The sequence below is a fragment of the Trichoderma atroviride genome, chromosome 1 (genome assembly GCF_020647795.1).
Source record: "Trichoderma atroviride chromosome 1, complete sequence".
Lineage (NCBI taxonomy): Eukaryota > Fungi > Ascomycota > Sordariomycetes > Hypocreales > Hypocreaceae > Trichoderma > Trichoderma atroviride.
The window spans coordinates 284,354-305,045 of NC_089400.1; the positions used below are offsets into that span (position 1 = coordinate 284,354).

Here is a 20,692-nt window from a genome sequence, read left to right on the forward strand (position 1 = left end):
AGCTTTTGAGAGATGAATAACCGATATTTACCCGACAGTCATATCACCTCGTATTCATGCCACTGGCCCGTAAACCTGACACCTCCAATCGTGTGTAATTCGACGCTCAAGTGGGACATAATGAGCGATCATCTGAGTACTCCGCCCCAGGAGCAGGGCCATAGAAGGAATAAGGCGTCTATTACTCGTGGTATGTGCTCCGGTGTCTGCAACTTGGATGACGAATACTGGTGCATGTTTAGACAATTGCCCCTCCATCACGCACTGCCTGAATGAAACGCTGCACACATCACATACTAACATTTATACACAGCAACAAGACCACGATCTTCCACCAAAGGCCCTTTGGATGCCGACAAGTCAGTCTAACGGACACATGCATCACCAAATCTTGATTGACATCTCTGTCTAACTGAGTGCTAGTGGGCTCTTGACATCTCTAACGGCCTCTGCCTCTCAGCTCAGCCCAACTCTCATGTCACCAGCACGATCTCCCTCCAACGCAGCGCATCCTCGACAGGCCCCGCCATCTCCGACTCCCCAACTGGGAGAAGCGAGGCCAAAGGACTTTGCGTTTCTCTTACAGCCTGAAATCTACCATCCCCTGAACTCACAAAACATCCCCCCCGCATTCAGAAACTCACAGAAGCAGCCCGGCCCAGAAGTGCCGATAGACCAGTTGCTAGCCAAAGGCCACTTTCGGGCAGCGGCCATTGCGGCAGCCCAGGAGCTGACTGGCTCAGTCATAAATGGGAGCAGCATCGACCCGCATGATGCCAACAGGATATTCAGGCTTCTGTATACCCGACTTGCCTGTCTAACCTTGATTGACGCCACGTCGCTTGCAGCCCAGGAGGCCAAGGCACTAGAAGACCTAAACGACCCTCGGAGATATATAGATGATACCACAAACGAGCACCTTGTGCCATGGGAGCTACGCGTACTACACGTACGGCTGCAGGCGCTCGGATTTGGAGACCCCCGTCGCGCTGTCATGAGCTATCATGATCTTGCCAGAGAGGCTAGAGAAAATATTAGAAAGGCGTCTTTGGTACATGACAACTCCGCCAGAGAGCTTTGGAAGTCGCGGCTCCATGAACTGGGCATCAAAGTTGCAGGGGCTCTGATTGAAATGGACGATCTCTCTGGCGCGGCGCATCACCTCAGCGGTCTTAAAGATCGAGGCGACGGCAAGCTGGCTCTATCAAAAGCACTGCTTTGGCTACATCTCGGCGATACACGGAATGCGCAGTTATGTGCAAGCCAGTGCTCTGAGGATACCGAGAGCGTTGAGAAGATAATCCTGGCCTTGTGCGACATGGCAGACTCGAATTATGAACAGGCATTGCAGAAATGGCAGGAGTTTGATATTATGACGGTAGATGAGATGGTTGGAGTGAACCAGGCCGTGTGTCTAATCTACCTTGGGCGAATTCAAGAGGTGAGTTTTATGAATACTAGCTTGGACAAGACCCATACTGATGTGGTGCCACAGGGCCGTACAATACTGGAGAAACTGGTCGATTCAGGCTTATCGTCGCATACTTTACTGTTTAATCTATCGACAACGTACGAGCTATGCTCAGAAAGGAACCGGATATTAAAGGGCAGACTTTCAGAAAAGGTTGCAAACATGGAAGAATCGCCATTTGGATGGGAGAAGACGAATGCTGAATTCAAGCTCTGAATGATGAACGCGTTACACATCAGTCTAGTAACATGATCAATATGTACTTTTTTTTTTTTGATAGAATATCATTATAATAAACAGCGTTTGCGTCTAGGGGATGAATAGACATTGTGACTACATAGGTATTTAACCAAGCGTCTCTTCTACACAATGAGAGAGATTTTGGTCAACGTACAAGACGGCAGCGCCAACGACTCTCAAAAGAGACAATACATTTTCTGTTGTAACATTTACAGTGAATCTAACAAAGTACATCTAATAAATAGCCAGAGCGGATCTTAAAGACCAGCCTCCAACCCAGAGAGGAGAATACATACCCCGGATCTCAATACCCCACACCGGGGCTCCATCATACGCCGCCAGCCGCGAGCCTCGGTACGTCAAGCACTTAATACTTGATCCCGCCTCAGTTGTTCTACTTGACAACTTCTTTAACCTTTCCCTTTCTTCAAACATACATCATCTCAAATTTGATAAAATGACGGATAGAATCTCACAAGTCGTCGGCCACCTCAATTACCCAAAGGGCCTCCTCGCCAACCAAACCGCCATCATCACCGGCGCAGGCCAAGGCATTGGCGCCGAAACCGCCCGCCTCTTTGCCAATGAAGGCGCAAAAGTCGTAATCGCAGACATTGACGCCGGTACGTAGCAACAATCGTCCTTCCTTCTTTTTCATATTTACTCATAATCCTCCAGAAAAAAGCGAGGATGTCGCAGAATCCATCCGCAAAACCGGCGGCCAGGCCATCTCCTTCAGCGGCGACATCCTCGACTCGTCCTACATAAAGGCCCTCATCGCCAAGGCCGCCTCGTTCGGCAACGGCAAGATCCACATCCTCGTCATGGGCGCCGGCTACACGTGGGACGGCGTCGTGCACAAAATGACGGACAAGCAGTGGGAAACCATGATTGCGCTGCACTGCACCGCGCCCTTCAACATGGTGCGCGAGGCGGCGCCCTTCTTCCGCGTCAAGGACGGCGAGCCGCGCAGCATCGTCACCGTGTCGTCGACGTCGGGCGTGCACGGCAACGCGGGCCAGATCAACTATGCGCTGGCCAAGTCGGGGCTCATTGGCTTCACCAAGACGATTGCCAAGGAATGGGGCCCGGCGTTTGGCGTGCGGGCCAACTCGGTTGCCTTTGGCTATATCCAGACTCGCTTGACGGCGGCAAAGGAGGACGGCGGGTTTGTTGTTGGGCCGGGCGGCGAGAAGATTGCGCTTGGTGTGCCGGGCAGAGGCAAGCCTGGCTCGGCTCCGCCTTCAGATATTCCCTTGGGACGGCCGGGGACTGCAACGGAGGCTGCGAGCTCGATTCTGGCTGTGGCGAGTCCGCTCTTTTCATATGTAACGGGCCAAGTAATCATGGTGACGGGAGGCAGGAACATGTAAGATGACTGATCTTAATGGCATAGTTGTGTGTATAGCGTTGATTTCTGCAAAAATGGCAATGGTATATGTGATTAATTAGAAACGAGACTACCCTTCTCAGTGACATAAACGCCGGCCCATCCAACTCGTAGCAATCCATATGATACATGCTTTCGTTCTGTCTTTTTCCCACTCCTCATCCTTAGACCTTTAGCCATAGAGAAAACACTCCCTTGGCGTACTCAACAATTTCATCACCGCCCAGCTTGCTCTCTCCGTACACTCGGTCCACGAAAGAAATGGGCACCTCGGCAACGGTGCATCCCATAGCCTTGGCGCGAACCATCATCTCCATCTGGAACGTATATCCCTTGCTCTCCGTGCTCGAAATGACCTTTTCCAGAACGCTCTTCTTGTACAGGCGGAAGCTGCCCGTCAGGTCGCTGACGCCCGGTCGCAGCACGGTATCGGCAAACAGGTTGGCGCCGCGGCTGACAAACTTGCGCTTCAGGTCCCAGCCAAAGACGCCGCCGTTGCCAGCGTAGCGGGTGCCGGTGACGATGTCGTAGCGGCCCTGTTGCTGCACGGCAATCATCTGGGGGATGAACTTTGGGTGGTGGCTGAAGTCGGCGTCCATGATGATGACGAAGTTGCCGGTGACAAACTGCAGGCCGTGGACGTAGGCCGTTCCGAGGCCCAGCTTGCCGGAGCGAGGCTTGAGGACGACGTGGGGGGGCGTAGGCCTTGACGAGCTGGTTGGCGACATCTTGGGTGCCGTCGGGAGAGCCGTCGTCGACGATGATGAGTTCCCAGTCCAGGTTGCTGTGAACGGAACAGAATTGTCAGCTCAAATGCTACATCCAATGCTTTCCTTGGCCTGAGAGCTTGAGGATCCGGTAGCCACCTACTTCTCTGTAAAGGTGCGGTTCAGCAGCCATGCCACGATGGGGAGGTTTTTCCTCTCATTGTACGTCGGCAGAATGACCGAGTACTTGTCCTTGGTACTCTTTGCAGGTGCCATGATTTCGACTTTGCGCTAGAATTAAAACAACTAGAAGAAGGAAAAGAGAGACGCGTGAATTGGCGATAAAAGGAGTGTGCTGAAGTTGGGTTTTGCGCGTCTGCGGCAGCTGTGATAGCTGTCCTTCTGGAAGCTGGCGGGTGGCCGAAATGTGGCAGTTCAGGGGGCCACTGGCTGTGATGACTAAGCAGAGCAATTGAAGGATGTCGACTGCAGCAAGCTCGAGCTCTTCAACGTCGTCATCTTTCTATCATGCTCCAAAAGCTGATCATTGCGATATTATGGATCGAAAATTGATGCACGGGCTTCATCTTTTACACAGTTGATCTGCACGGACTGACCAAGACCATTGCAGCCTTTTTTGACTTTTTCTACGGGCTGACGATGGACAGGGTTGGGATATAAAGTTGCGACAGTGCCATGTTGAGCGCTGCAGCACAGCACGGGCTTGAATCAAGACCTGCTTCATCCATTGGGCGCTCTAGACAGGATGAATCGCTCCATCCATCACTCAAGAGAACTCGAAACTTGCAAATTTCGGTGAACAGCTGCTGCAGACAGGCCAGCCACACCACATGACAGGCGGTGCTGGGATATCCATGCTGCCTTGCAGTGCCGGCTGTCAATGCTCCATTCCAGGCACTGTCCAGACAGCACATGTGCCTGTTAAAAGCCGAACAGACGTGCATTGCATCGGTAGCGCCCCGCTTGGCCTGACGGATGCACTGGCGACTGGACGGATACGGAGCTGAAGGCTGGCGGTGGCGTCGCCTCCAGCAAGGTTGCAGGTTTCCCCGCAAGAGTTGCTGCTTCAAACCACCGTCCCGATCGCGACAATTCACACCGTCCTGGCGCAGGGCCCTCGCCGTCTCACAGTCCCTGGCCGCTGCGAGCGCAAACACTGTGGAGCTTGGTCATGACGAATCTCTGCTCTGTCTGACTGAAAGGCAAATCAGCAGCGCTGCTCTCATACCCACAGGCGGCGCCGCCGGCATGTCTCCTTGCTGCCCATGGCCCTCGCGGCAAGGTTCCTCGCTACGGCAGGCTTGCGGGCGAGCGACTTCACCTCGGAATTATGGTACGAGAGTTCGGTAGTAGTATCGACTTGCCTGTGGAACCGGCACCGACTTCCTGCGGTGAAGCTGCCTCTTCTTCCTTGAATCCTCCTGCTCCATGCTCCCAGTGCACCCGCGCCTCTGCTGCCATCAATTTGCATCTTGCAAGCAGTGCGCAGCTCCCCGACCTGCATCTACATCGACGCCGTGTCCCAGCATCTCCATCTCCATCTAGCCCGCCATCATTGGCGCGCGACGCCTATCTGATAGACTTACGTCATAAACATTATCCATCATGGCTGACGGCATCGCTCCAGCGGTTGACAAAGGTACGTGTGTTGTGTCGCTGTATATGCGATTGGGTGTGACCCGCGTCGCGTGTGGTTTTGCGCATCCTTGATTCATCATAGTTTAACCCAATTGATCCTCTTTGTTGGGAAAATGCCCTTCCCTTCCGCCATGCGCTTCAAACGCGGCCACTGCTTTGTCATGTACAGCGACGGGAAGCCTTCTTGCTGACAGCTTCATCAACAGTTGGCGCGCCTGAGCCTACAGCTCCCGAGGCCCTCGCTGGGGCTCCGACTTTGGACACAGCCAAGCCAGAAGTCTCTGAGAACCCCCCAGCTCAAACTGAACCCGCCAAAGAGCTTCCGATCGTTGGTGAAACAAAAGGACCTGAAGAGGCGAAGCCGTCGACGGAGCCCTTCAACGTCGTTGATGCTTTCAAACGCGCCCACCAGATTCCACGACCCGTCGAGGTCCAATCTGTTCCCGAGACTCCCGCCAATCAATCGGTGAATGGATCACCAAAACCAGAGTTAAATATCCCCATGGAGACGGGGGAGTCTCCAAAGCCACAAGAAGAGCCCGTGGTAATCACCGGCGTTGAAGAGCCGCTGCCAACTCCTGCAGCATCTGTTCCCAACAGCGACAATGGCCCTGATTCCATTGTCGACAAGCCTGTGACTCCAAATGGCGACTCAAAGACGGCCGAGATGGCAGGCGCTCTCCAAACCGGCAATGACGATGACAAGTCTGATGTGTCAGAGATTGTCATCGGAGAGAAGCGCAAACTAGCCGAGGGCCCAGCTGATGTTCCTGCTGCTGCTTCCGACAAGGAAGACTCCGACGAGAGCGAGCCGGCGGATAAAAAGGCCAAGATTGACGATGGCGAGGCGAGCTCCAACGGCGGAGCTCCGAGGAAGCCGGGCCGTCCTAAGAAGAACGACAACAAGGAAAAGAAGACCGCTCCCCCTCCGGCAGTGGGGAAGACGGCGCGCAAGACTCGGAGTCAGGGGCCAGTGGAGGTCTGAAAGGCGACGGCTGAAACAACGACTTCACGTTCCTTCTTATTTCCCCTGTCTTCTATGTTTTCTCTTTGGCTCTCTTTCCTTGATCGATGCTTAACGCCACTTGTTTTTAGTGCCAAAATGGATCCAGGCCCACGGTGATACGGCGAAAAATGGTTCGCTTGATTGATGGGTGTTGAATTTTTTTCTTGTGTCATGGGTGGTCGCTGTATATTTGCCCAAGCTAACTAAAATGGTTTGCCCCTTGTATGGCATGATGCGGCTTATGTTCAATGTTGTATGTCTTTTGTAACTGTTTGGCTTTCCAAATGTTTGTTGAATGCATTCGCGCTGTAAGTAGTGGAGCTTGATAACATACGAGGCTTTAGCAGTTATAGTAAGCGATTCTGGTCTACTTAAGATTCTGCATGGCCAATACTTTGATGTGAATTTGTCCGATCTTGGATTCGCCTGGCTGCATTACTAAAAGTCAGTCTATTATTGATAAGGGACAAAGTAAGCCATCTATATATCTATATGGAAAACTCTGTCCATCTTGAAGAAAGGAATTTCGCCGATAGGAGTAGCCACCAAATACATGTTGGGAGCAACAGTGGCGAGTTTCACGGCCATTAATCTGCAACTATATTTGCCATTTCGCGCATTATTAGCATACCAATGACTATCCGATTCCCATATAAACGTGTATTTTCGTTTTGCGCTTCTTATTTCTGTTCCTAGCACCCTTATGTGGATGGGCGAAGCAGTATCTCTCGGCCTTAACGAGAAGAGCCCCATTAGGATTACGAAACGATGGCCTTGATAGGAATTACTTGTGAATTATAGGAATTACTTAACCATGCTGTAATAAATGGATACATGTACTTCACGAGAAGATAGGTATAGATTCATACCCCAGATGCGTGACGCGTATCTATCTTTTACATGCACTGACTCATTATGCGTTTAAACTTTCCATGAGGTTGTCCACACTTTGTGCGGATATTCCCACCAAAGACTATAGTATGTAGCATGTACACGATAAAACTAACGTCCTCTTGGCTTTATGATTCGTATCGAGTTCCTTATCCACCACCAGTTTAAAGTATATCTGAACCAGCGTGGCGCATATATACCATCTTGACCCGTATAAACTCCGCTACAAACAAGTGTATGGATGTCGTACACGAGTACCTAATGTATAACCAGCCACTGCGACTATACTTGTAATTTACAAGATGGAACCGAAGCTCAAAGGGCTTCGACAGCCTCAAACTCAAAACGATTCCTGATGGATGCCACCTACCTACGTATATAACGCATCAACTCCCCTATTCACCAGTTCTCATCTTCCAACTCCAACACCGCGGTCCAGTTTCGAAAACCACGCTCATCAGGCACTTCTCTCACAGACAAAAAGAAGCTGAACAAATAAAATCTCCAACATCTCACAGCAGACCAGCATCAATAAGCAAAATGCGTCTCCGCATGTCCCTCCTCCGCATCCCCCTCCTCCGCATGTCCCTCCTCCTCACCGCCCTCCTCATCATCCCTTCCCTCGCCGGCATCCTCCCCCCGTCAAGTCAAGCCGCCATGGTTCTTCAACACCGGCAGCATGGCCAAAAAGCCCTGGACCCTCCGCGGCATGGACGAGATCGAGCGCGCCCTCACAAACATCACAAACGTCTTCCCCTACGACTGCCGCTGCAACAACCAGTACGCCAACGACGACATCGAGCGCTGCCCGCCCCTGGAGAAGATCTCGCACATCCAGCTCGGGCGCTGCTACACCACGAGGGCGGCGTCGGTGTCGCTGCGCGTCTGGGACACGAGGCTGGGCGTGACGCAGTACGTCGAGTGCAGGGCCTACTGGCACGGCGGCTGCAAGGGCATTTCCTCTGCGCCGCTGGTGTTTGAGGAGAATTTCCAGTGCCGCGACATGGTGGAGCGGTATAGCAATCGAGGGCGGTTCAGGTCGCTCATGTGTGTGAATCTTGTGCGGCAGCAGCCGTGGCCGGAAGATGTTCAGCAGCGTCGATGATGGCAGCGAAGAGAGTATGTGATGTCAAGGGTTGGGAATATACTGGCCAAGAGAATGGCAGGGTGGGTTAAGGTTATAAAAATGCAGATGGAATCTTACGCTTTGAGCACATGGCTCCTATTAATTGTTGGATATATGGTTATATCACTACAAAAATCGCGTTGTTATATCTGCTTATACTGGAGTTGCCTGTTACGGTTGGTTATTTCTTTTTGCTGTTTCCACTACATGTACTGTTATCACATGTATTACTTCTACAGGATACACGTATGTAATACACTGGGGGTCTTTTATATAGTTATAGTATATATAATCTATTACTATGGTTCCTACTCGTGTGTATATATATTGTTCTATTCTGCGGTCCAAAACATCAACCCAACACCGCTCCCCCCCTGTTCTCCCCGGACAGACGGACAATAAAAACAGTCCTTGGTGGAGTGATGCCTCCACACATAAATGGCTCGCCGCGGGACTCAATGCAGGGGCTTGCACGCTGTCGCTGGGATCAGACTCAGGGGAAGAATTGAACTGGAGACTTGTGGTATTGACAGCTGTATGGCATGCCTGCACTGCACGCTGCTGGGACTTGATGCGCGCAATCCCATCACTGCCGATTCCAGTCACAAGATTCAAACTTTGCTCGTATCGACTCCATTTCAGCTCGCAACAAAACGGAGGCCTCTATGCCGAGCGTATATGGGACTGACGAGAATACGACGCACTGATGAAGTTGTTCCCAGCGGGTTAACTGTATTGAAAGCAATTGAAAGCAGTGATTGCTTACACGCAGACAAGAAGCAAGCTGCAAGGAAATGACGGACAAATACTGTAGGTACTGAAGATGATATCTTCAGTGCCAGGGTCAACTTTGTAGATGCTAGTAATGGACTAGAGCCGTTGAGGGCCATGCAGGGATTGTAAGCCCCAATTTGGACTCGACGACCGCGATAACCGTATCGACAAGGAGCTATGCATAAACGACCGTCTGCATGTTTTATTACATACGAGGCACACGAGTCTATATTTAACAACGTGCAGATGTTGATGCCATCATTGCCTTTGGAAGGGTATGTGAACCGATGAACACGTAGTATCAGCAGCAGATGCCACCATCCATTCACCAACCGAGCAGTCAACCAAGACACAAGGCCGGGGTATGGGCGATCGTCACCATGTGGCGAAGCACAGATCGGCTACAGCCGCCCAGCTCGTGGCCCTGCCGCCGTTAGACCCGAGAATTCTGCGTGCTTATAGGCCATCTTTGCGCTGAGGTGAGAGCCAAGGAATAATTATAGATGCTGTACTGTAGGTCTTGCTGCAGCGTCTTGTTTGATTCATCGTGAAAGGCAAAAAATGGCCACGAAAAGCGAGGGCGATTCCCACGGCTTGGCTCGAGTCTTCCGATCGAGATGCTGGTTGCACCGAGGGCGGTTACGAGTGTCGATCGCGGACATGGTGGCGAAAACAGCAACTTGTCAGGCATTTTGCGCACTCATCCCAGCGAGGATCACTCAGAGGCCACCCCGCCGCAGCGGTCATCTGTAGAGCCGGCACGAAGGCATTCCGAGTTGACTGACCTGCATTTCCCTGACAGCAGTAAGCAAGAGCTGAAATAGATTGTTGGTACAGAATGATGGACGCAGCATTCACCAAGTATGAGATGATGCAGATAAAAATAACCTACACTTTTGAGGTTGAACGCCAGAATCCGACTGGTCACTGAGAATGTCACCAAGCCAATGCAGCTGAGAGAGCTAAGTCGCGGTTGGTGCGGGACCCTAACGTGGCAGTAGTGCAGAGTTTATCTTCGGGCAAGTTCAGCGCCTTGACAATTCCAAGCGTCTGTTGGTCCATCTGCAGTGCAGGTGCCCAAGCGCTTCTAGGAGCAACTGCACCGCACGGGATTTTTGCAGCTGCCACGCCTCGTGTCCTGCTGATTTTCCTAGCAGCGCTACAAGCATCTTAGTGAGAATGCCACGGCTCGTATTCACTCACTCGTGCCAGCTGCCCGTTTATCCCTCCCGCCCCACCCCGCCGGTGCCTGGCATCAAACAGCCACCGCCGGCAGGGAACCACTCGATGCTAAAACAGCAGCCAGGGCGCTAACGCTGCAGTGGCTTTAAGGGGTCGCAAAAATAGCAACGCTGCAACCTCTGCACGCCTTTTTTTGCGAGTAGGGCCCGTTCTAGTGGCCACCGCGGCCAGAGGGGCGCTGGAGACGAGCCCACAAGGGGCAACGCCGACAGGGGTCGAGGCCAATGGCGTCGTCTTGGCCGTTGTGCGCAACTCGTCCACTTGGGCCAAGCGCAAAACAAAGCAAAGGGAAGGCAAATGTCTGCTGAAACAAAGGGCTCCAGTTTTCCAATCAAGTCAGCAAAGCTGGGCCGAGTGTTTCTTGCTTGAGGTGCGTGGAACGTGTAAAGAGGCCACCGATGTTGTAGCGCATTGAGTGTCTTGTTGCGCCTGTAATGCTGGTGGTTGTTGGTCCCTACAGCTAGCGCAGTACCCCAAGGGTACGGTGTGCTGCAGCGCTCATCACCCGACGCCCACGTATCTCGGGGTACTGCGTCGCTATCGATTGACATCCCGGGACTGACACATGCGTGACCACCTTCTTTTTTCTCTCTTCTCTTGCAGACTCCAAGATTTCCTCGACGACTGCTTCACTTGGACCCGAATCTCCATCTTTTTGGGACTCCAGCAGCCACCGGCGGACCCTCCCTGCACAACTGTCTCGCTTCTCCATCCCCGAGCTTGGGCCCCGATGCCATCTGTGATCCTCAACGCTGCCAAAGCCGCGGGCAGACCATCCCCATCCAGGAATCGAGCCCATCCCAGTCAGGTTCCCTCTTTTCCTGCTCACCTGTCCACTCGAAACCCCATCCGATGACCCCTGGTCCAGCCGAGCTTTTCCTCTTTGTTTCGGCGTCCTTCGTTTTTTTCTTCTTCATCCAAATGCCCGGCTCATCTGCGATTCACTAGCGGAGAGCGTCCCTCGTTTTGTTGTCTTGTATAACGGCGCCGGTGCCTTGGCCTCTGTATTCTTTCATCCTCCTCCTTCGTTTTTCCTTTTACTCTCGTTTTCTCTCGCTGCTCGCTACTCGATTTAGCGACTTGGGACGGACAGGCATCATTCGAAGCGAAATTTCCCCTGACATCACGCTGGTGACGCAACTCTCTCGGATTGCGCAACTGCTGGTCGGCGCCCTCGACGCGTTCCTCCACCAGCCCTCGGGCTCTTGATTGAGCAACGACTGGCCGCGGATTCTACTGCTCGGCGCAAAAAGTCTCCTGCAGAATTGATTCGAGCGCTTCCACTGCGTGGGAGAAACACTCGACAGGCATCGAATTGCGCCTTGTGCTCGCCCACTACTACTGTCGTCTGATTTTGATCAATTTACAACTCTCTCTGCCCTAGACGGGCACACGCCTGCAACATGACCTTCCAGGAGCCCATCTGGCAATGGCTTCGGGCGCGCGACGACAACGAAACTCCCGCAGAAGAGCTTCTGAATCTGCTCAAAGATCCCTTCTCAGGCACAGTCAGTTAAAATCGCTTCGCGGGCATGGCGCCTGCAGGCCCAAGCCTCTCTTTGTTGTCTTTTACGCTGTCTAACATTTCCTTCTTGCAGCTCGCATCAGCTTCCGTGTACTCTGCGCTGGGTACTTCTCTCGGCTTCACGGCCATCGTCGCCCTGTTGTTCTCTTTCCTAAGACCCTACAACCAGGCCGTCTACGCCCCAAAGCTAAAGCATGCCGACGAAAAGCACGCTCCGCCGCCTCTGGGCAAGAAGCCATGGTCATGGGTCCTCCCCTTGATGAGCACGCACGAGGAAAAGCTGATGCAGCAGATTGGCATGGACGCCACCATCTTCTTGCGCGTTATGCGCATGTGTCGCAACATCTTTGTGATCCTCGCTGTCGTTGGCGTCAGTGTTCTCATTCCCGTTCATTACAAAATGTCCACACCAGATTCAAACACTGTCCAAGACTCGACCAGTTGGATCTTGCAAATCACGCCCTTGAATGTCTGGGGTCGCCCTTTGTGGGTCCAGGTCGTCATTGCTTGGGTCTTTGATATTGTCGTCTGCTTCTTCCTTTGGTGGAACTACCGCAGAATCACGCAGCTTCGTCGCAAGTATTTTGAGAGTGAAGACTACCAAAACAGTCTGCACTCGCGAACGCTCATGGTAAGCCCTGCCGATATTTAACATTGCGGTTCCATACTGCCCTTCCTTCCCAAGGTTACAGCAAGTGGCTAATCGTTTGCCTCAATCAAACAGCTGTATGATATTCCCAAGCAAGGATGTTCTGATGAGGGTATCGCGCGTATCATTGATGGCGTCGCTCCCAACTCGTCTTTCGCGCGAACTGCCATTGCCCGAAACGTCAAGGATCTTCCCGACCTCATTGCGGCGCACGACCGAGCTGTTCGTAAATTGGAAAAAGTACTGGCCATCTACCTCAAGAACCCCAATAACCTGCCACCGCGGCCAACTTGCAAGCCCTCCAAGAAGGATCGTTCGTATGGAACCTACCCCAAGGGTCAGCGACTAGACGCCATTGAGTACTACACTCAGCGAATTCGAGAACTCGAAGTAGAAGTCAAAGAGGTTCGTGCCAGTGTTGACAAGCGAAGCTCCATGCCTTTTGGCTTTGCCAGTTACTCAGAGGTCGCCGAGGCGCATGAGATTGCCTACATCACCCGCCGGAAGAAGCCCCATGGCACGACAATTAAGCTGGCGCCCAAGCCCATCGACATCATCTGGCCGAATATGCCACTGTCTAGCTCCACTCGAAGTCGCCGGAGATGGTTCAACAGTCTCTGGATCATCCTTCTCACCTTTTTCTGGATTGCTCCCAACGCCATGATCGCCATCTTCCTCGTCAACTTGAGCAACCTCGGCAAGGTCTGGAAGGGATTTCAGAATTCTCTCGAGTCAGACACCAAATTCTGGGGCATTGTCCAGGGAATCGCCTCACCTGCCATCACATCTGGTGTCTATCTGGCTCTCCCCGTCATCTTCCGACGACTGTCTATCCGGGCAGGAGACAAGACCAAGACGGGACGTGAGAGACACGTCATGGCCAAGCTCTATTCCTTCTTCGTCTTCAACAATCTCATCGTCTTCTCCTTCTTCAGCGTCATCTGGTCTTTTGTGGTTTCCGTCATCAACGACGCTGACAAGGGCGAGAATGCGTGGGATGCGATTATCAAGGAGGATCTTGCTGCCAGTATTTTCATTGCCTTTTGCAGAAACAGCCCATTCTGGATCACCTATCTCCTGCAGCGACAGCTTGGTGCCGCCATCGATCTCGCTCAAATGTGGCCGCTGATCAATGCATTCTTCACAAAGACCTTTTCTAGCCCCACGCCCCGAGAGCTCATTGAATTGACGGCGCCGCCGGCGTTTGACTATGCCAGCTATTACTGCTATTTCCTGTACTACTCGACAGTCACGCTGTGCTTCGCGGGCATCCAGCCACTCGTCCTCATCGCAACGGCGCTGTATTTTACCATTGACTCTTTCCTCAAGAAGTATCTGATCTTGTACCGTTTCGTCACCAAAACGGAGTCGGGTGGTTTGTTCTGGCGAGTCATTTTTAACCGCTTCATCTTTGGCACCATCTTGTCCAACGGCGTCTTTTTGTTGACGTGCTGGGTTCGCGGAGACGGAACGCACCTTCAATTTTTCTGCGTGTGCCCCCTGCCAGTCCTCTTGATCTTCTTCAAGATTTACTGTGGAAATGCCTATGACGACCGGATGCGATACTACAAGACAAGAGGGGCAATTAGACAGGATGGCCAGAATGCTGCGCAAAAGGAGAACAATCTCCGAAACGAGAAGCTTGCCAGCCGATTCGGTCACCCAGCTCTGTACAAGCCACTCATCACCCCCATGGTTCACCAGAAGGCGCAAAATCTGCTTCCGTCCGTTTACTCGGGACGACTGACGGATGGCAGGGACGTGGGCCCTGCCGGCGACTTGATGAGCGTCAGTGGCTATTCAGACATGTATGCCCTCAATTCCATGCAGGGCGGCAAGCCAGGCAAGGCAGCCGATGGAGTGCCCGGATTCGAGTACGTCTCAGAGTCTCAGATGGACTTTGAGTACTACAAGAACCGAGCAGAGTTTACTGAAGAGCACGGTGGTGGCGAGATTTACGGCAAGGAGCTTGACGGGTACCGGCCCGGAACGCCCGGCTCATTGGACAGCGGCTCCAGGCCGGGGACGCCATCCAACCGCCATGCCACGCCGTTTTCGCCTGCAAACGTGAGACTGCCGCCGCCCCACGAAACAGCCTACCGACCCAGCCCCTATGGCGAGGACTCAATCAACAGGCATCGCAGTCCGCTCTATTCTCAAGAGAACTCCAGCTCGTCTGGGTTGGTGCACAACGCTGTCGGCCCTGCCATGGCGCCACCAATGTCATATAGGAATGTATCCCATGAGCGGTCACAGAGCCCTGCTTTGGAAAAGCCCTTTGGAGGCTATCAAGAAGTACCCCTAGATCGAGCTCGGAGTCCAGCGGTAGGCTCGCCAGCCCAGACTCCTGGTGTAGGAATCGGCGGACCTCGAGGATACGCTGGCGTTCCCCAGTATGAGGACGCAGAAACCCCGGAAGCGGATCCTATGCAGTATAACTACTTCAGAGGGGGATCTAAATCGTCAAAGCCTCCTGGACAAGGCTGGTAAAGGCTCTAGGCGAAGACCAAAAAAAGGAAGAGGAGGGAGAAGAAATCTTGCGTTTTTGATATTGAAGAGATTTTGCATGGCGTTTTACGGGGTTTAGACTAGACGATTGACAGACTTTTGGATGAATGAGAGAGAGGCATAATACTTTCGATTCAGGGAGGTTTTGCGATATATGGGTGGGAAAATCCATCATCTTTTCTACCTTTCGTTTGGATAGGACATGAAGAAATATACTTACGACATTATTTTACTTTTTACACTTTGAGCTCATTCTGCTTCAATATTAATGCATATCTTGCTTGTATTGATTAGTCAAGTGCATGAAAACCCATTCACTTTTTAACTATTGATGTGAGAATTAAATTCGAAGATCAAGATGTTTGTAAATGTATATATGCCATTGTCTTCAATCCAACTATTAATATTACTTTCAGTAAACCCCCCTCCGAATCATTACAATTATCGTATTGCTTGAAACTGAAAATGAGAATAAAAGAAGAAAGAAACGGCTCTCATTCAGACAAAAGAGCTGCCAGTCTCAGCCAACTTCTCAGCATATCCTCTTAAATCACTCCTCAGCTGCTCAATCAACTCTTCATCCACAGCCTTATCCTGCCACGACAAGCTAACAGTCAACTTGGATCCCTTGACACTCGCCACATCAACACCAATAGGCGGCCCAGCAACCATTGCCCCATTCGAAAACAGCATCCTCGTCGCCCTGGGGCTATTCGTCGTCTCCGCGCTCTTTAGCACGCCAATGTTGCTAATCTCCCATGATTCCCTGCGCGGCGTGCCGTCCCTCCTGCGCCAGAAGTCGATCCAGTCGCTGATGAACTTGAGCATGGCTGTGATGTCGTCTTTGGGCGTGAGGGCAAGTTTGGTAGCGAGATCTTTTTTTCGCTTGGCCGGCGTTTTCCCAGATGAGGGCGTTGATGTCGGCGTTGGGGGCGCGCAGGGCGGAGACGGTTTTGGGGGAGAATTGGTGGATGCAGGTGCTGACGAGGCAGCGCAGGGGAGATGCAGATGGTTTGTCCTGGTCGGCGGGCTTTTGGGTGAGGTATGGCCTGAGGCTGATGGGCGTGCCGGAGAGAAAGGCGGGTGATTCTGCGGGAGATGAGGAGAGGCGTTTGGCGAGTGAAGTTAGGACGAGAGAGTGAAGAAGCGCCGTGAGCGTGACGGAATGTTTCCTGCAGGCGTTTAAGAGGACGGAGAGAGTCTCGGGGGGAGATGTCAATGGGCTTGATGCGCGTCTTGTACGGCAAGGCGAAATTGATGGGCTTTGCGTTCCAAACAGGCTGTGGCTTGGGTTTGAGAAACCGGGGGCCAAAGTGGTCCCATAGGATGCCGAGCATGAAGCGCCACGAGAGGGAGAAGTTGACGGCGGCTTCGAGGGGTTCGGGGAGTGAGGGAGGTTTTGGAAAGGAGAGGACAGTTGAAAAGTCTTTGTCTTGGTCTTGATGAGTGGCGAGGGCTGAGAGCAGCATCTCGTGGAATTCGCGGCCGCCGGTGCCGTCCATGAGGGAGTGGTGGAAGGAAAAGAAGACGTCTTCCTGTCCGCCGAATTCTTTCAAGACGGATTCATTATTGCTGCTGGGCCTCAAGATTGTGATTCTCCACGGGGAGCGAGTCTCGATGTTCTGCCACTTCTGGTCATGTTCCCAGCCCTGATGCTCAGCAATCCTGTCTTCATACTCTTGCACCGTCTCACAGGGCACTAATTCGACAGAGACGTGGTCACGCAGGTCGATTTGCGGAATGTGCGTCCAGTGAGCGTTGCTGGAGTCTTCGCCGGTGATGCCCACGCGGAGGATGGGCTGGTCTTTGACGATGGAGGCGAGGGCGGCGAAGAAGGAGGGATTGATTTGGGTGTTTTGGGGGAGGGAGGAGAGGTAGTGGCGGACGGAGATGGTGACGCAGCGGTAGATGCCGAGATGGTGGCGGGAGGAGGAGAAGTGTTCACTGGATTGGTTAGTACTTGTAGAGTTGAAGATGTGTATAAGATGGGTTTGGAGATTATGTGTTGAAATGATGTGAGTTACTCACGTATAGCCGAGTTTGCGGATAGTCTTGAGGCTGGTGGTGGTGGTGGTGTTGTCGGCAGCCATTGTGATGGTTTGAGTCTGCTCACTTATAGGAATTGGCTTTGAAAACTGGGGATAAGCTGCGGTTGAGATCTGGTGCCTGGATTGAGGTGGGCCTGTCTTGGTACAAGATGGTGAGTTATAGTAAAAGTAAAGTATTAAGGTTTAAATAAAAAGTAATGATAGTCAATCAATTGGATACAGAGATGGGGGATAAATAGAGGACGCCTTTTTTGAAGTTTTCATGTGTTTGGAGAGGAGGAAGAAAGCAGGAGAAGAGAAGGGTCGGCGAAGAAGAAGAATAAATAATTTCACTGCATGCAACATGGATATTGGAGACACCCGAGACAAAAAGTTACAATTGGCTCACAAGGGCGGCTTCTTGTTCTACAGCCAGCAAACAGGCACCACGCGATAAGGCTAGATAGGAACATTTATGCTGTTTGTGGTCAAGCTTCGGACAAGCAGATGCCGCGCCAAGTCGCCCGTAGCTTGGATGGGGTTTTTTCTTCGGTGCCGCGGATGCGCTAAAGAGAAGCCGTTACCCACTGCGGAATGGAGTTGGTTGGGTCTGCAGGGAATGAAGAGATTGAAGTATTCTGGGTTGGACTATGCATATTGTAGTGAGTAGATTGTAAGTGGCGTATGTGGTATTAGATCCATTGTTGGCGGATTGTGGCTTGACCCTGGTTAGTATGTACTTTAGAAGTACCGTTACAAGTTGCGAAAATTGACATAACAATAAGGAAAGTATTGTAAATACTATGTTAACAACTGACTATCTGAGCTATAAGTCATCAAGTTATATCATCATTTACACTGGAACAATAAAATAACGTGATTGTAGTTATCAGAACTACATTTTATTAATCTATCTCATAAAAGATTAATAATCGTATTATTTCATCTTTTCGGCTTCTAGAAGTTGTTTATAAGAATCCTTCAAACACTCTCCTAGCGACCTGTATTGCACTCCCAAGATTTTGCTCACTTTACTCCCATCAACATCATATGTAGTAGCTTGCGCAGCCAACCAAGCACCTGGCTCGCCTGCATCAATCCGACTCTGCAACTCAGGCAACACTCTTCTTGCTTCATCCCTCACAAGTTGCCAGTGGCATCTTTGTGCAACCAAGAAACGTTCACCGCCTGCTTCCGGAACTTTCACAGCTGCAAGCAAAGCTGCAGAGACGTCACGGACGTCAACCCACACTCCAAGGTGGCCAGAATTATAAGGCGGTGGATTCGGCGATGGGGCGACAAGCTCCCATATCACTTGAGTTGAAATATTCAAATGGTCAAGATCAATCGGCCCAACATGTGGTCCGAAGATGGCCGCTGGATCTACCGATACCAGGTCGAATGCGGGTGTGTTTTCTTTCATCCAATACCACATGCGCTTTTCAGCCAAAGCCTTTGATCCAATATACGCAGTGCGGTGCCCACCATTTGCAGACTCGTCGTATGTAAGTTGATTCCAATCACTGGGCGAATATGTCTTCCCTGGAGCGAGGCCCAGTGACAGGTCAAGAGTTGACGCAAAGGATCCAACATGGATGACACGTCTCAGCTGTGGCCCGGCATATCTGGCCGAGGCCTCAAGAATTGCCACGCCACTTTTGATCGCAGGATCAAGGACGTCAGCCTTGACGTCTCTTGGGTTATTAATCAGCGGTGACGCTGTGTTGATGACGGCTCCGATTTTGAACTTGTCAAAGGCCTTTTCGAAGTCGCTCGGCTTTGTAATATCGTGCAATTCGACGATTTGTAGCTGTGAAGATGAATCGGGAAAAATTGCCATGATTTTTTTCAGCTGCTGCAACAGAGCGGACTGTTCCTACAACTTTGTACCCCTGGGCAATGGCTTCCTTGATAACATGAAGAGCGACATAGCCGTTCGCGCCAGTAACAAGGAGTGTATCAGCCATGGCTAGATGTTTAAAATATCAGACGATACTTAAGAGTTGAAAAATATGAGGAAAGAAAGACGTGTTTAAAGCTGGATGTCCTTGAGCCCTTGCGTTGGGACTCCGTCGCCGGTTTTTGTATACTTTTCTTTTACTCCTTGAATTTCCAGGAGTAGAGGGTCGACTGGGCACACCGGACATTGCAGACGGAGTTTGCGGCTCAAAGAAGCTATCACCGACATATAATCTGCTCTCTCGAGTTTAGAAAACTTACGATAGTACACCAAATGCATGTGGGTTACTATCGTATACCGAAAAGGGAGTACGGTAGTTGTTGCCAAGCCTCACAACAACTGATTAGTATCGTATACGGAAAAGGGAGTACGATAGCTGTTGCTAAGCCTCACAATGATTAGCAGGGTCTGTTTGTAACAATGTAATCATCCGCAATATGTTTCAGCGACTTCGTTCTCCGAAATTCTTTGAAGATGCAACACAATTCAAATTGTGAAATTCACAAGATGGCAGAAATTTCGTTCATATGCCTTCACTTCATTAGGTTTATAGACTGCATTGTGTAATGGTATTAGTTGAGATGCCGAGCAATAGTCGTCTGCGGTACTGATTTACTGATTTACACTTCTTGCACATAAAAGGACAAGGGTTTTTCCCCTTCTTGAGGAGTGTTTTCCCTTTATATTAGCTTGCTAATATATAAATGTTGTATTTTTCCGTCGCATAGATGAAATGTAGCGAACAAGCGTCGACACCTCCGGCTATTGGTTGAGAAGCTTGCTGTCTAGCTAAGCCGGTCCCGAAGGAACAAGATTACGTGGAGGTAATTATGACAGAAAGTGGCTTCTACAGACTTATCGCCTAGATGAGGATTTGTGTATCCAGATAAGTAGATACTTGTGGTCGTTAATACCAAAGCAAACAAACAAACACGAGCCCTGACAATTACAATTGTTCCGACAATTGATACGTAGCAATCCGTCATACCGTTAAGCTAACTGGGTAAAAGATTAGGCTCATAATCGCAATTGTAGCAATTACTGTGACGGAATCAGCTACTAAAGGGATCTGACTGTTACGAGGGAACAGGTCGTGACATCATGATAGAAGAGTAGGATTCTTGATCTAACACTCAAGAACCGAAAACTTCACCAATGAGGATCTATTTAGCAAACATTATCCAGGGTTATTGCCGTGCAGAGTTGCGCAAAAGCAACCCCAGTAGCTGGGACTTAAACAGTCTCAACAACAAGCTGGCAGTAATTCTAGGTGGCTGGAAAAGGATCTCAAGGAAAAAGTAAGTGGAAAGAAAGAGTGGAAAGCGGCCAACAAGCAGGGTATGTTGTAACAAAATGACAGGGCTGGCACATCGGTTTTGGCTCTGTTGATTGATGTTCGAGGTACTTGCGGTACTTTTGCAATACAACGCCCATAGCCGCACTAAATCAGCCACAGTTGTTGTATGGCTGCTTATTATAATTAAGTATAGACCCGGGCAATGAACAATACAAATAAT

The 20,692-nt window shown here is 51.1% G+C and overlaps 9 protein-coding genes across 10 annotated transcripts; 5 read left to right on the forward strand and 4 right to left on the reverse strand.

The window, feature by feature from the left end:
• The first annotated feature begins 93 nt into the window (after positions 1 to 93).
• TrAtP1_000099 (uncharacterized protein) lies at positions 94 to 1,778 on the forward strand. Its single transcript, XM_014091964.2, has 4 exons — positions 94 to 190; positions 314 to 359; positions 424 to 1,441; positions 1,496 to 1,778. Exons 1-4 carry the CDS (start codon positions 121 to 123, stop codon positions 1,685 to 1,687), a joined length of 1,326 nt encoding a protein of 441 aa, XP_013947439.2. The 5' UTR covers positions 94 to 120; the 3' UTR covers positions 1,688 to 1,778.
• A 390-nt stretch (positions 1,779 to 2,168) lies between these two features.
• On the forward strand, positions 2,169 to 3,084 carry TrAtP1_000100 (uncharacterized protein; the record flags this gene model as incomplete). Its single annotated transcript, XM_014091963.2, has 2 exons — positions 2,169 to 2,334; positions 2,390 to 3,084. 2 exons carry the CDS (start codon positions 2,169 to 2,171, stop codon positions 3,082 to 3,084), a joined length of 861 nt encoding a protein of 286 aa, XP_013947438.1.
• A 181-nt stretch (positions 3,085 to 3,265) lies between these two features.
• TrAtP1_000101 (uncharacterized protein) lies at positions 3,266 to 3,829 on the reverse strand (the record flags this gene model as incomplete). Its single annotated transcript, XM_014091962.2, has 1 exon — positions 3,266 to 3,829. One exon carries the CDS (start codon positions 3,827 to 3,829, stop codon positions 3,266 to 3,268), a length of 564 nt encoding a protein of 187 aa, XP_013947437.2.
• Positions 3,830 to 5,434: 1,605 nt separating this feature from the next.
• Positions 5,435 to 6,452, forward strand: TrAtP1_000102 (uncharacterized protein; the record flags this gene model as incomplete). The annotated part of the gene is made up of 2 exons (XM_014091961.2): positions 5,435 to 5,468; positions 5,674 to 6,452. 2 exons carry the CDS (start codon positions 5,435 to 5,437, stop codon positions 6,450 to 6,452), a joined length of 813 nt encoding a protein of 270 aa, XP_013947436.2.
• A 1,507-nt stretch (positions 6,453 to 7,959) lies between these two features.
• On the forward strand, positions 7,960 to 8,695 carry TrAtP1_000103 (uncharacterized protein). Its single transcript, XM_014091960.2, has one exon. It carries the CDS (start codon positions 8,044 to 8,046, stop codon positions 8,467 to 8,469), a length of 426 nt encoding a protein of 141 aa, XP_013947435.2. The 5' UTR covers positions 7,960 to 8,043; the 3' UTR covers positions 8,470 to 8,695.
• A 1,955-nt stretch (positions 8,696 to 10,650) lies between these two features.
• Positions 10,651 to 15,487, forward strand: TrAtP1_000104 (uncharacterized protein). Of its 2 annotated transcripts, XM_014091959.2 has the most exons (3): positions 10,651 to 12,014; positions 12,105 to 12,662; positions 12,756 to 15,487. In XM_014091959.2, exons 1-3 carry the CDS (start codon positions 11,910 to 11,912, stop codon positions 15,168 to 15,170), a joined length of 3,078 nt encoding a protein of 1,025 aa, XP_013947434.1. In that variant the 5' UTR covers positions 10,651 to 11,909; the 3' UTR covers positions 15,171 to 15,487. The 2 variants fall into 2 exon arrangements, with proteins under 2 accessions (XP_013947434.1, XP_065966518.1); XM_066110446.1 differs by having other exon boundaries at positions 12,014 to 12,662.
• Positions 15,488 to 15,686: 199 nt separating this feature from the next.
• TrAtP1_000105 (uncharacterized protein) lies at positions 15,687 to 15,860 on the reverse strand (the record flags this gene model as incomplete). Its single annotated transcript, XM_066110447.1, has 1 exon — positions 15,687 to 15,860. One exon carries the CDS (start codon positions 15,858 to 15,860, stop codon positions 15,687 to 15,689), a length of 174 nt encoding a protein of 57 aa, XP_065966519.1.
• A 59-nt stretch (positions 15,861 to 15,919) lies between these two features.
• Positions 15,920 to 17,278, reverse strand: TrAtP1_000106 (uncharacterized protein; the record flags this gene model as incomplete). Its single annotated transcript, XM_014091958.2, has 2 exons — positions 15,920 to 17,132; positions 17,217 to 17,278. 2 exons carry the CDS (start codon positions 17,276 to 17,278, stop codon positions 15,920 to 15,922), a joined length of 1,275 nt encoding a protein of 424 aa, XP_013947433.2.
• An 874-nt stretch (positions 17,279 to 18,152) lies between these two features.
• TrAtP1_000107 (uncharacterized protein) lies at positions 18,153 to 19,182 on the reverse strand (the record flags this gene model as incomplete). The annotated part of the gene is made up of 2 exons (XM_066110448.1): positions 18,153 to 19,025; positions 19,096 to 19,182. 2 exons carry the CDS (start codon positions 19,180 to 19,182, stop codon positions 18,153 to 18,155), a joined length of 960 nt encoding a protein of 319 aa, XP_065966520.1.
• Positions 19,183 to 20,692: the final 1,510 nt, after the last annotated feature.

Coding starts and splice junctions, on each gene's coding strand:
- TrAtP1_000099 (XM_014091964.2), top strand. CDS start 121: ATGAGCGATCATCTGAGTACTCCGCCCCAGGAGCAGGGCCATAGAAGG. Junction 191..313: donor TAAGGCGTCTATTACTCGTG/GTATGTGCTCCG, acceptor ATTTATACACAG/CAACAAGACCACGATCTTCC. Junction 1,442..1,495: donor ACCTTGGGCGAATTCAAGAG/GTGAGTTTTATG, acceptor GTGGTGCCACAG/GGCCGTACAATACTGGAGAA.
- TrAtP1_000103 (XM_014091960.2), top strand. CDS start 8,044: ATGGCCAAAAAGCCCTGGACCCTCCGCGGCATGGACGAGATCGAGCGC.
- TrAtP1_000104 (XM_014091959.2), top strand. CDS start 11,910: ATGACCTTCCAGGAGCCCATCTGGCAATGGCTTCGGGCGCGCGACGAC. Junction 12,015..12,104: donor AAGATCCCTTCTCAGGCACA/GTCAGTTAAAAT, acceptor TCCTTCTTGCAG/CTCGCATCAGCTTCCGTGTA. Junction 12,663..12,755: donor TGCACTCGCGAACGCTCATG/GTAAGCCCTGCC, acceptor TCAATCAAACAG/CTGTATGATATTCCCAAGCA.